Source organism: Ornithodoros turicata, chromosome 8 (assembly GCF_037126465.1).
Source record: "Ornithodoros turicata isolate Travis chromosome 8, ASM3712646v1, whole genome shotgun sequence".
Lineage (NCBI taxonomy): Eukaryota > Metazoa > Arthropoda > Arachnida > Ixodida > Argasidae > Ornithodoros > Ornithodoros turicata.
The window spans coordinates 2,811,012-2,822,340 of record NC_088208.1 but is presented as its reverse complement, the minus strand read 5'-3'; the positions used below and the strand labels follow the sequence as shown (position 1 = coordinate 2,822,340).

The following is an 11,329-nucleotide window of genomic DNA, read 5'->3' as shown; positions in this document are numbered from 1 at the left end:
GACCGAAGTTGTCTCGCGTCGTAAAGCCACGAATTATTACTACCATGTGTCATTCCTATTCCATTCTTATACCGTTCCCACCATTCTATTCATATTTGCAATGCAGACGGGGTGATTCCGGGATAATTTCACTACAGCAATACCTGTCCTGAAACCCTAGTTTCTTATTTTTTTTTTCAATTCGAACTGACAGACGGCACCCAGCGATTGTTACGTGAAGGAGAGAATTGAGAGTTTTGGCGCCTCAAAACTGACGTCAGTTAAAGAAAGTCGTTAGTACGACCCCCCTCCCCCACGCTCTGGCGCACCCGATGCGCGATGCAGCCATATACTATAGAGATCGTTCTGCGCAGACAAACCTTACGTGTAACATCACAGTGCCATTATTTTTTTATATCAGCAGCCGACGCCGTCGCGCGCGCTTTCCTGTCTTGGCTTGCGCGCTTCGGTGCTCCTTCCCAGATAACCACGGACAGCGGCACGCAGTTCGAATCTCGCCTTTTTACAGCACTCTCGCAGTTACTCGGTAGAAATCGTTGCTGAAGCGCGGCTTATCACATCAGCGCCAATGGAATAGACGAACGGCGGCATAGACACCTCAAGGCGGCAATTATGGCCTACGAACACCCCTCACATTCTCCCACGATCTCCTACCATTTATCCTACTCGGACTTCGCACCTCCTGGAAGGGAGACCTGCACCCCCCCCCCTAGATCCGCAGCTGAATGTGCGTCCTGGGCCGACTTCTAAGGGAACTGGTTCTAAGGGATGTATGTCTGAAAGCGTCAAAAAAAAAGACAGGGAAAACCCAGACAGCACAGCGGGCGCCGGGATTCGAACCCGGGTACCTCCCAGTTTCGACGGGATTCACATGAGTTCGCAGTTTCCAGCTGAGCTCACGCCTTATCGGATGATTTGGATCGTGAGTTCCGGGGCCGAAAATGCCGATCTATGCGCGTGAGCAATGAAATCAAAAGCTCACCATAGTTCCCTGGAAGTGGTCGAAGAAGTCTTCATCGCAGAACTATAAGAAGGACGCTCACGGGTGTTCCCAGAATATTTCCCAAGGGGCGAAAAGTGCTTCCAGGGGGACAAACGTGCAACCCCCCTCCACCAACACTTCTTTTTCTGGAGACGAACGTTGCGGACTGTGTGAGTGTTTAGAGTTTCCTATTATGACATCTGAGGGGGGGGGGGGATAATCATGACGACCTATGGCTATGAAGAGTGCACTTTTTCACAAGTGGCCTTGGAGGTCCAGGGGGTGCCATGGTCCCTCTTCCCCCCTCTCGGTACGCCCATGAGCACGCCTCAACAGAGGCGGCTTCCCTGCAGTATACCCATTCACTCAATGAGGAATACCCGCCTTGTGCACACTGAACCAACTGGACATCTTCTCGTTGAGTCTGGCAAGAATTGTAGAAGAATTCAATAAAGTCATGCCTTATATTTCCAACAGAAAGCGAAGTTCCAAGGTATGTCTTGGAACTGGAAGTTCCACGGTGCTGTGAATAGCGCACTTCAATGCATCACGGAATAAGATCTGGCAACAAGGTTTCACAACATGGCGGCCTCCATATCGGCGCCCGTAGCGAGCAGATGTGCACAGGTCTAGCTAATGAATACCAGTGCGTGAGTTGTGTTGTCAAAAAGGCGCGTGTTGTTTCTGATCTTCTCTTTCCTTTGGCATCGAAATCGGCAAGCATGGTATTGATTCCTCGTTTTCCGCCTTTTTGCATAAACCCAGTAGCAGCATGCTGCGCTTTCACAATATTTACTATTGAACAATACAAGCTACCTGCCACCGTTGTCTTCAAATAAACCCCGGTTATGCCGCGAACTTATTGTGCGAAAAATGTAATTTTATTTGACTACCGCATGCGGCAGGAATAAAAACCTGTCAAAGTTTTTCAGCTAGCGGTTGTGTATCACATTGCCCTGTCTAACACACTTACTTGTGCAGGATTTGCAGGCCAGCATTAGCTTCTAACAAGGGCATCAAGCAGCATAAAGTGTAACCTGTCCCAGTGGTTTATCCCCCCCCCCCCCTCGTATTTCTCTCCGCTGCACTGCCCTACGGGTGGGTAGTGAAGGGCTGTATTATTTAAGCTTTAGATATATGTCAGCAATGATATGTAATGCAGTTGCGCGGTAACTGTAATAGTAACCTCCACCCCCAACCAAATTTTTTTCAACAGCCCACCCACCCTTTGTGCTTGGAATTCTGGATTAATCAGACCTGCAGGCCTTTCTGTGCAAAAGGGGCAGAGCACAGTACTTGAAAAGGCCAACAGCATTAATTAATCAGTAATAAAATCAGGGAAGAGTATGGTACAGTGGGGCAATAATAATTGAACCTCTATATGCAGTAAGGGGATAAGTAAAAAGATCCCAAACTGAGAACACTTCGAGTGAATACTTTGTAATGTAATTGCAGCTGAATTTCCTCAAATAATACAAATGCAAAATGTGTGACATATATGCATATGTCTACTCTACATGCATGTCATCTTGGCAACGTTTTTGGGTTTGTGACTCGGCAGAAATTGAACAAAATCCAGGAGCATGACATATCCCCTTTTTCCATATAACACCACACGTACAGGGTTTTCATGCAGGAAAAAAAAAAAAAAGTTTTCACGAATTGGACTTCGAGGGTAATGCCAGCTAGGGTGAAGTTGCTTTTGCGCAGTGGAGCAGCCTAGATCAGGCTTATCGTGCTGCTAAACGAGCATAATGTTTAAAATAATGTCCTATATGGCCAGCATAATACGACTTATTACCTTGGTGCACACATTTTTCCGATTACGAAGCTTAGTAGCACTACTGACACGGTCACGTGAGGTAGGATGAACATGTTCTTCGAGTGGAAGCTGGAGTTCATTTCCGAATCAAACCGGTCGCATCTCATCCCGCTGTCACACAGTTCAAGTGATGACCAGTTTGCTGAAACTACTGACCTCCCAAAAGCATGGAAGAATTGTGAGGATAGACACCAAAGACTTTTCCTGAGTCAGAGACTTCCAAAGGGAGGGGGAAATGTGAGGTATCTGGCATTTGAGCCCAGCTTCACAATCTGCACTTGGTACCCATACAATAAACATCTCTCTTATAGCAGCAGCTAGACTCTGGCTTTTGTTCCTCTACAGAGTCTAACCCACAACACAGTCCACAGAGGTTCCGTTATAGTACACATACGTAAGTGAAAGGTATGTGTTATGCATAGTTTCAGCAGTACCAACTGAATGAGCATGAAAGCAGCAAAATTTTGACAACACATTTGAATGCGCCTCTGATGCTGATCACTCTGTGATTCCTCACGCTTTTAGGTCTATAATGATTATAAATCTGTAATAATATATATATATATATATATATAGAGAGAGAAGTGGAACCTTTTATCCCTCTGCACGGAAAAGTCCTCATCGGGCCTTAGCCAATGACAAAACAGGCATATTTGTGGGTTTTTCCCGCTTCTTGAAATCTTTACATCTTATTTTAAAATACTGTAATGCCGAAAAAAAAAAAAACATGAAATGTGCCCAAGGAATCTGGCAAGTGCTGTTTGGACATTAAGGAACAAGCGACATTTTGGGGCAACTTGTCTACAAACTTGTAAAAAACAGTGCCGAAGTCCTACTTACTGTGATTACACTGGGGGAACGTCGAACGTGCAGAAATACTTTATTACGGATAGAATTAAAATGAACGAGGCTTTTATGCGGAGCCTGCACAGGTCAGCTCACATCCGGAACCCGATGAAGTGCAGGCTCTGCAGAAAAGTTTCGATCATTTTAATTCTAACTGTAGTAACGTGTACCTACTCGTTTTACCTTCCTTACCTCAGTGTAATAACTCATCTGTCTGAAACGTTTTCTGTAGTACCATGGATTTTATTGATGTATTTGTGTGAGCAGGAACTAGGATGAGCTGTGTGAATGTTTGCATTTTAAGAATGATTGGCTTAAAATGATTTCAGTGTTCTTCACACTCGATAAAATTTGAGGGCAGTCCTCGAATTAATAAGTGGTGTACATTTTCTTTGTTGTTATTTACAGCACATTGTTACACTCTTAAAAAAAGGGTGTACCTTAACTCCCTTTTCTTGCCACATATATAACTCCCTCTTGAAGAGTACAATTAATCTCAAGAAAGGAGTCCCCTTACTCCCTCGAGGGAGTAGCATAATTCCCTTTCTCCCTGCCAGAGAGTAATATTACTCTCCAGTACGGGGTTACAGCGTAACCCTCCTCCAGACTCCTTTTTGAGAGTAATTTTACTCACCAAAAAGGGAGTGATATATGTGGCGAGGAAAGGAGTTAAAGTACATCCTTTTTTTAAGAGTGTAGGGCTGTTAATAGTAAGCTGTAAGGTATAGAATCGCCGTACTAGGGATGAGATATAGTAGCATTACAGGGATTATCACAAAAACATCACATACCAATGAAAGATTCATAAAAACATCACATACCAATGAAAGAGCAAGAAGATATTGAATAGATATTGAAGAGCTTTCCTACAGTGTCATAGTGTCATATTGACCGCAATCCTACCTTACGTTTTCATACCATCACCGTAAATCACAAATCTCAGATTTATATTTTATACTTGTCACATCTGCAGTCATTTTACTTGACGTGCCAAATTCATTTGTTCGCGTTGAAAAAGATTTCTCACCGCATTAAAAACGTATTTTCCAGAACTCACTCACAACCCTAAAAATGAAGCTGAAGGAGTTGGAAGACATCGAGAAGGACGTGGCCACGGCCCTACAGAGTGCTGGTAGGTCCACTTTTTTTTTTTTTTTTTCTTCCAAAATCTTAGTATGGACCAGCTCTATAAACTGAAACATAGGTTGAACGTTTTTTTAAAACATGCACCGCAAGAAGCCTACCCAATCTTGTATGTCAACCATTGGCAGGGAAGTAAGGTACTGTACTTTGGGACAGGTTAACTCCTGCAGGTGAGCTGGGCCCACAAATCTTAAAGGGGTTGTGACTCTTTATTTACTTATTTATTTATTCATTCATCTATTTCTTAGTGCCCACCAACAGAAATAATCCTTGTCCACTTTTGTCTCAAGTTTTCCAGATAAATGTAAAAATGCAATTGTTTGTGTCAGTGTGTGGACTACATCCCCCCCTGGTTGGAGTGCACCCCAGTGCCGGCAGTTTTTGGGTTGTCCCATACCTGCAGAAATGGGTGGTAGACGACACCTTGTTTATTTTCCTGATGCGTCTTGCGTGTTGCTTCACAGTCCTTTTTTTTTTCTTATACAGTCAACCCTCATTTTTTGTGAACCCTCGATTTACGAATTCCCTAGGTTTATGAACGGTGTCACAAGGAACCATACTTTTCCCATGTATTTCCCCCTCGGTTTATGAACCCTCGATGTCCGAACTGTGAATGGATCTTCAGGGAATGAACCGCGAGAACGCATGTGTTCCGACCTCGATTTATGAGAGGGAACGGCTGAGCCGTCCGGAGGTTGGCGCGCGGGAAAGCACTGGGATCGACTCGGTAAAGATGAACAAAGAACGAAGGTCAAGCACTAGAGTGCATTTCCTGTGCTGATGGTGAACACATGTGAGCCGCTTGATGATGGTGCTTCAGAAATCAATTTTTAAAATAAATGTACAATAAACCCTCGTTAATGTGACCACTGCCGTCCCTGCGGATTTTGGTCGTAAAGCGAATTGTCATATTAACGAGAAACGCACCCTCCGTGACTGAACGCACCGCTACGCGCAACAAAAGCCGACGTAATAATGATTTATTTTCCGAAAAATACGTTAACAATGGCTACGTCAGACAATTTTCAGTCATTAATTTTTCTAAATGGACGATAGCACCATCAACTGTGGACACGTTATCGACCTTTATCTGCCCCCAAAAATAGTGAGGCAACCTATAGGGCTTCGCTTGCCTCCTTCAAGTAATGCCGCTCTTCATTCCGACTGCCAAATCCCACTTCCGCTTCATTTTGACCAGCCTTATGTGACAACAGCAGCACGGTGTGACCTGGTCCCTGTTCGAAAAGCGATACGAGTATAATCCCGAGGTCAGCGATTTCAGGGGACATCCCAAACCTTGACGCCCTACTTTAACGCGTGTCACCCTCTGAGCGAGGTATGAGATAGCCTCTCCATGGGGCTACTCTGAGGGTCATGTGACGTGGTCATAATAGCGCACAGATAATAGCGGGCAATGCCCGTGTTTGACCCTACTTGTGGCAAAAATCTTGGTCATTGTCCGATAAACGAATTGTCATATTAACGAGGGGGATTTACATGTCAGCGGAACGGTTCCCGAGAAAAACGGTCATAAAGCGAGTGTGTCAGATTAACGGGGTCATATTAACGAGGGCTCACTGTAATCTAGTGTATTTCGTGTCGTGTTTCAGTCCACCTCTCTTCTGCGTCCCTTGTACTATAATTTACTGTATTCTCGACTTGACCTCGTATACCTCGATTTACTGTACTCGATGACCGTATTTGATCAGGTTTACTACATTCAATTTCCTTTTTTCTGGAGGTATCAGTGTATTTGCCACGTACTTATTAGCTAGGTTGAACTGGTTAGCCAGGTGAACTGGTAAGGTTCTTATCTCAAGGTTCTCATGATTTGCCTCGAAGTAATATTTACAACAGCGTTGCGGAGTTGCCACTCCGGGGTTGGAACGATTCCGGAATCATTCCAGATTTATCAGAGCCTGGAATGGAACTGGAATGGAATGGCGGAAACTGTCCTGGGAATGGAATGGGAATGGAATTGGGCATTTCTTTGCAGGCAGAATGGAATCGGAATGGAATGATCTGGGTGCCACACGGTCAAGGGCGATGGTTTGGTTTGGTTTTAAGAAAAAATAAAATTGAGGTTTTGGCTTCACTAGTGTGAGGCCAGCAACCCCCACATCACTTGCACCAGTTACTTGAGTGGGAAAATCCTGTAATGATGATGCCAATGAAGAGGAGGAAGAGAGGAGGAGAGCAAAATAATATTGTCTCTGTACTTTTTTCGTGCTGGGCAATGTCAATCTCCTCCATAGCACTGCTGTGCTAGCTAGTACGGTTACCGGTCCTAATTCTTTTATTCATGGAATTAAAGGAATGGAATGGGGTTGCCAAGCCATTCCAGGAGTGGGAATTGACCATACCTTTTCATTCCGAGGAATTGAAAGGAGTGGAACTATCACAAACCTTCATTCCTCGGGACGGAATTAGAATGGTATGGGTGATCCCATTCCGCAACCCTGATTTACAACACGTAGTGAAAAGCTTGGACACTCCTTTATGTGTCTCGCACGAAAAACAGCACCGATTTAGACAAGCAGTCAATGCGGGCTGTTTCATGGAGCGGTTAGCTGCTTCTGACCTCTTTCGAGCGAGCAGTAGCAAAAATTTCCGGTTCGCTTCAGAAAAAAAAAAAGAAAGTAGAAAAAACGGGTTTGAGCGGTGTTTGCTTACAAAGCCCATTTGGCACCTCGTCTTTCCCCCGCAGGTTGTGCTCTGTGACGCGTTACTGCATTGACATAATGTTGAAGGATCTATCCTGTGAAGATTTTACACCTCTCAGCATTTGAGCATATGTTACACATGTCACACACTGATGCATTTGGAGGCAGTTCACCTCGTCACACTACATTTCTGATTGAAGGCTGTTAGCAAACGTCTTCTGTTTGTAGACAAAATCACTATTTTGCAGAGGGGAAAAAAAAAGAGAAAAACATTCACTTCTCGTCAAATTAGCCCATTGGACGAGGATCATCACAAAACGCTCCCCGATCGAATTTGGCAAAGTCTCCGCGGCGTGCGTAGATCATTCTTATTCATGCACAGCACGCAAAGATAGGGATATCCTTCGAGAATATTTATTTATTTTTGTTTACTTCAAGAACCCTTCGGGCATTATATGACGGAGGGGTAAAAATTCAATTCATACAATGCAAGATTAAATACAACGCGATAAAAACAAAATACAAGACAATACACATTGAAGAGTGCAATAAATGATGGTTCAAGATAACAGATGTATGACAGGTGCTCTGAAATTTTCTTTGTCGCGTGTGCGAACAACATTTTCAGGAAGGTTATTCCACTCTGATATTGTACGGGGGAGAAATGACCCAGAAAAAAATATGATGATTGGCAACTAGGGCGTTTAATCTTTAGTGGGTGATCTAAGCAGGGAGAGATGTGAGAGGCAGCAAACTGGGAAAATTTGACTGGTGATAATACAGCTTGTGCAGGAGACATAGTCTGGATGCCTTTCATCTTGTCGACAAATTGTTTAGTCCTAGCCGGTTCCTGAGCCCGGATACGCTACTATGAGTCGAATAATCGGAACAAGTGAACCTGGTTGCACGGTTCTGTACGCCTTCCAACTTTCTGGTGAGACGAGAAAGAAATTTAAGAGAGAACCTGCGCTTACGCAGGCGAAAAACGCGTAGTTAAAAGGAGGGAAAGAAGCTGCAGCACACACCCAAGCACCCGCACAGACACTATGCAAGCCATACGCACACACAAAAAAAATCCCCCCCCCCCCTCCAAAATGTGACACTGCACGTCATCGCAGCGCCCTTCACAAACTTTTCTCCCGAGTTTCCCGACCAGGAAGAGTATTGCGAGACAGTGCTAATACTAATGTTGTAATATGCGCCGTGCAAAAATGTCGTTCTTTCCGTAGGCCAGGCTTGCCTGGAACTAAGCCGCGAGAAGCCCAGCATGAAGCAAGTGGAGTCCAACACGTCTACATTTCTCAAGACCTTGCAGAATGTGGAGTCTGGTCTCACAAAGCACATCATCTATCTCACTCAAGTGTCCACAGGTGAGAGGTTTAGGCACTTAATCTGTGTCCGCACGTCCCCACTTTATCAAGATCGCAGATAACTTCCGATCTCACTTCTGTCCTTCAAATGAGTGCGCTGCCAGCGAGCTGGCATACCAAGCAGCACGACACCTTGGCCCAGTATCAGTCCGATATTTGGCCGAGATTGCCAATATTGGTCCAATAGTGGACTGCTGCTTGGGATAATGCGCATCCTTGGCACTAACTCGCAGCTCATCTTGAAGTCGATATGCTATAAATTTTTTTTTTTCCTGCAGTTACATGTAGCTAGTTCCCTAATTCACTGATTAATCAATGTATCTAAAATATGTAAAAGTGAATTATAGATATTTAATTTAGTTAGAGTAGTTAACGGGGCACTAAACTGATGGTCGTACTTTGTCCAAAAGACCTCCACAGAGTGAAAGCAGGGGTTTCCCTCTACCCAAATATGTGGAAGACTTTGTGTAGCTCAAGCGCTTTCACTATTTAAAACGCGGATGAAAGAGCAAAATCAGCTCAACTCTCTCCTTCGTCTAATGCGTCAGCAAACGTCACTTGGCTACAGCAAACGGGGCTGACTCATCCCCGAATGACGTTTTGCGTCGTCAAGCAATCCTGGACTCCCACAAGGTCAGCCGCGGGGGAGAATTTGCCGAACCTGTTTGCTGTCTCATTGTTGTGACTCCGTGTTGTGGAGGGGTTTCACTTCAAAGAATATGTGCGGATTATAAAGTAATCTCATTTCTGTTCGTGAAGGCAACCGGAAAAGATGTACAAATCGTACGTTGTGGAAAAACATCTCTCATGAATGTGTTCTAGTGGCTCTGAAAAAAAAAATAGAAAAAAAAAACACTTATTCAAAAATGTGGCAACATAGGTGGTGGCCCACACGAAACGTTAAAATGACGTCGCTCCTATTGTTGTCAAAACTTGGAGGGCGGAGCATGTTCAAGAAATAGTGCGCAACGCGTTTTCTAATTACTGCGCTACTATGCCGTTGTCGACCTCCATAATTTAAGAAAAGATGTTTCAGAGTTAAATGAACATATTCCTACTGATACATCATTGCTCTTATATTGGTTTAGTGCCCCTTTAATTAACGTAGCCATTACTTCTTGTTGTCTTGTGGCAAGGTGGTACATGTGACACCGAAGGTGTTGCACGTGTCATGTCTGCGTACGGAAACCTTATGATACTGATGCTGATGCCAATTCCAGTACAACCGCACGAGGGATCGTGCTACGCGGCGCAGAAAGTGTTCCACATGGCTCTGCACCGCTTGGAACACGCCCGGTCGCGCATGAACGAGTTGGAACGAATGAGGCTCGTTCACCAGCAACAGGACGCTATGCAGCAACAGCAGCAGCAGCAACAAGATCCCAACGTCTCATCTGCTACAGCACCACCTTAGTTAGTCCCACCTTTAACGTGCCCATGGAAACTGTCAAAGTGGAGAGAGGCAGCGTGGGCTGTGTTGTGTCTGACTTGTACATTTGTAAATATTTATGAGAATAAAAGCGGAAACTACAGAAAAATGAAAAGGAAAAAGAAACAGTGCCGTGGGGAACCGGATACATCTGTAAAGTGTGCAGGTCTGAAGCAATGATGTATGTATGTAGTGCTGGCGACACGGTTGTCTAATTATCGCCGATCACTGGATCCGGAGCTAGGGTTGCCACCTTTCATAGTGAAAAATACCGGCTGAGGGAGAGGAGGTGGAATAGAGGGAAATGGGGAAACACTCGCGGGAAAGGGAAGTGGGTGAGGGGTGGAAGAGCTCACACAGAAAACCAGAGAGAGAGCTCAAGATAATAGGAGGAAACATGTTCCTGTGTGTAATAATAACCAATAATAGCAGTAACAATAATAATAATGAGTGACTAAGGAAACAACTGGTGACTTCGCGGACTTGGGTCTGTGCTCCAGGTTTATTCAAGCTGTAGTGGAATGTTGAAGGGAAAAGCCCGCCCTATGAAAGGTTTTGAGCCACAAATACCGGCAAAAGGCTGCCGGTATCACCCGCCTACCGGCAACCAGCAGAGCGAGCAAATAACCGGCCGTGCCGATATAATACCGGCCTGGTGGCAACCCTATCCGGAGCCCGCGCTTCCTCCGTTGCCCTCCGAGATGTTGCGTCAGTATTGCATTGAAGGGTAGACCATATGCTGCACATATTTATTACACAAAACAAATGGTCTTGCAACATTCGGAGATTTAGGATGGAATAAACGGCGGGACGCTAATTTCAGACAACCAGGTTGTGAGCGGTACGTTTCAGAATGCCAGCTGGGAGAATGAAGAGAGGCACATCATAGGCATGTAGACAGGTGGCATGCCTCGGTGGCACATTGAGTCGGCAAATGATCTCAAAAAATGACACCGTGTGACTTCTCGCACATTATCGAGTGAATAACTTAATTTGACTTAACTAACTTTAACTTAATAAAATCACAGAGGTGTACTATAGCATCTGTGCCGTGTTTTTCCTACATTTAGAGTG

General features: G+C 44.7%; 1 protein-coding gene across 1 annotated transcript; it reads left to right on the top strand.

The window, feature by feature from the left end:
• The first annotated feature begins 1,557 nt into the window (after positions 1-1,557).
• Positions 1,558-10,481, top strand: LOC135365836 (mediator of RNA polymerase II transcription subunit 11-like). Its single transcript, XM_064598536.1, has 4 exons — positions 1,558-1,707; positions 4,701-4,782; positions 8,686-8,826; positions 10,047-10,481. The coding sequence occupies exons 1-4, from the start codon at positions 1,600-1,602 to the stop codon at positions 10,238-10,240; spliced, it is 525 nt and encodes a 174-aa protein (XP_064454606.1). The 5' UTR covers positions 1,558-1,599; the 3' UTR covers positions 10,241-10,481.
• Positions 10,482-11,329: the final 848 nt, after the last annotated feature.

Excerpts from the sequence above, each read along its gene's own strand:
- LOC135365836 (XM_064598536.1), top strand. The coding sequence starts at position 1,600 with ATGTGCACAGGTCTAGCTAATGAATACCAGTGCGTGAGTTGTGTTGTC. Across the intron at positions 1,708-4,700 it reads CATCGAAATCGGCAAGCATG|AACTCACTCACAACCCTAAA; the intron begins GTATTGATTCCT and ends CGTATTTTCCAG. Across the intron at positions 4,783-8,685 it reads CACGGCCCTACAGAGTGCTG|GCCAGGCTTGCCTGGAACTA; the intron begins GTAGGTCCACTT and ends TTCTTTCCGTAG.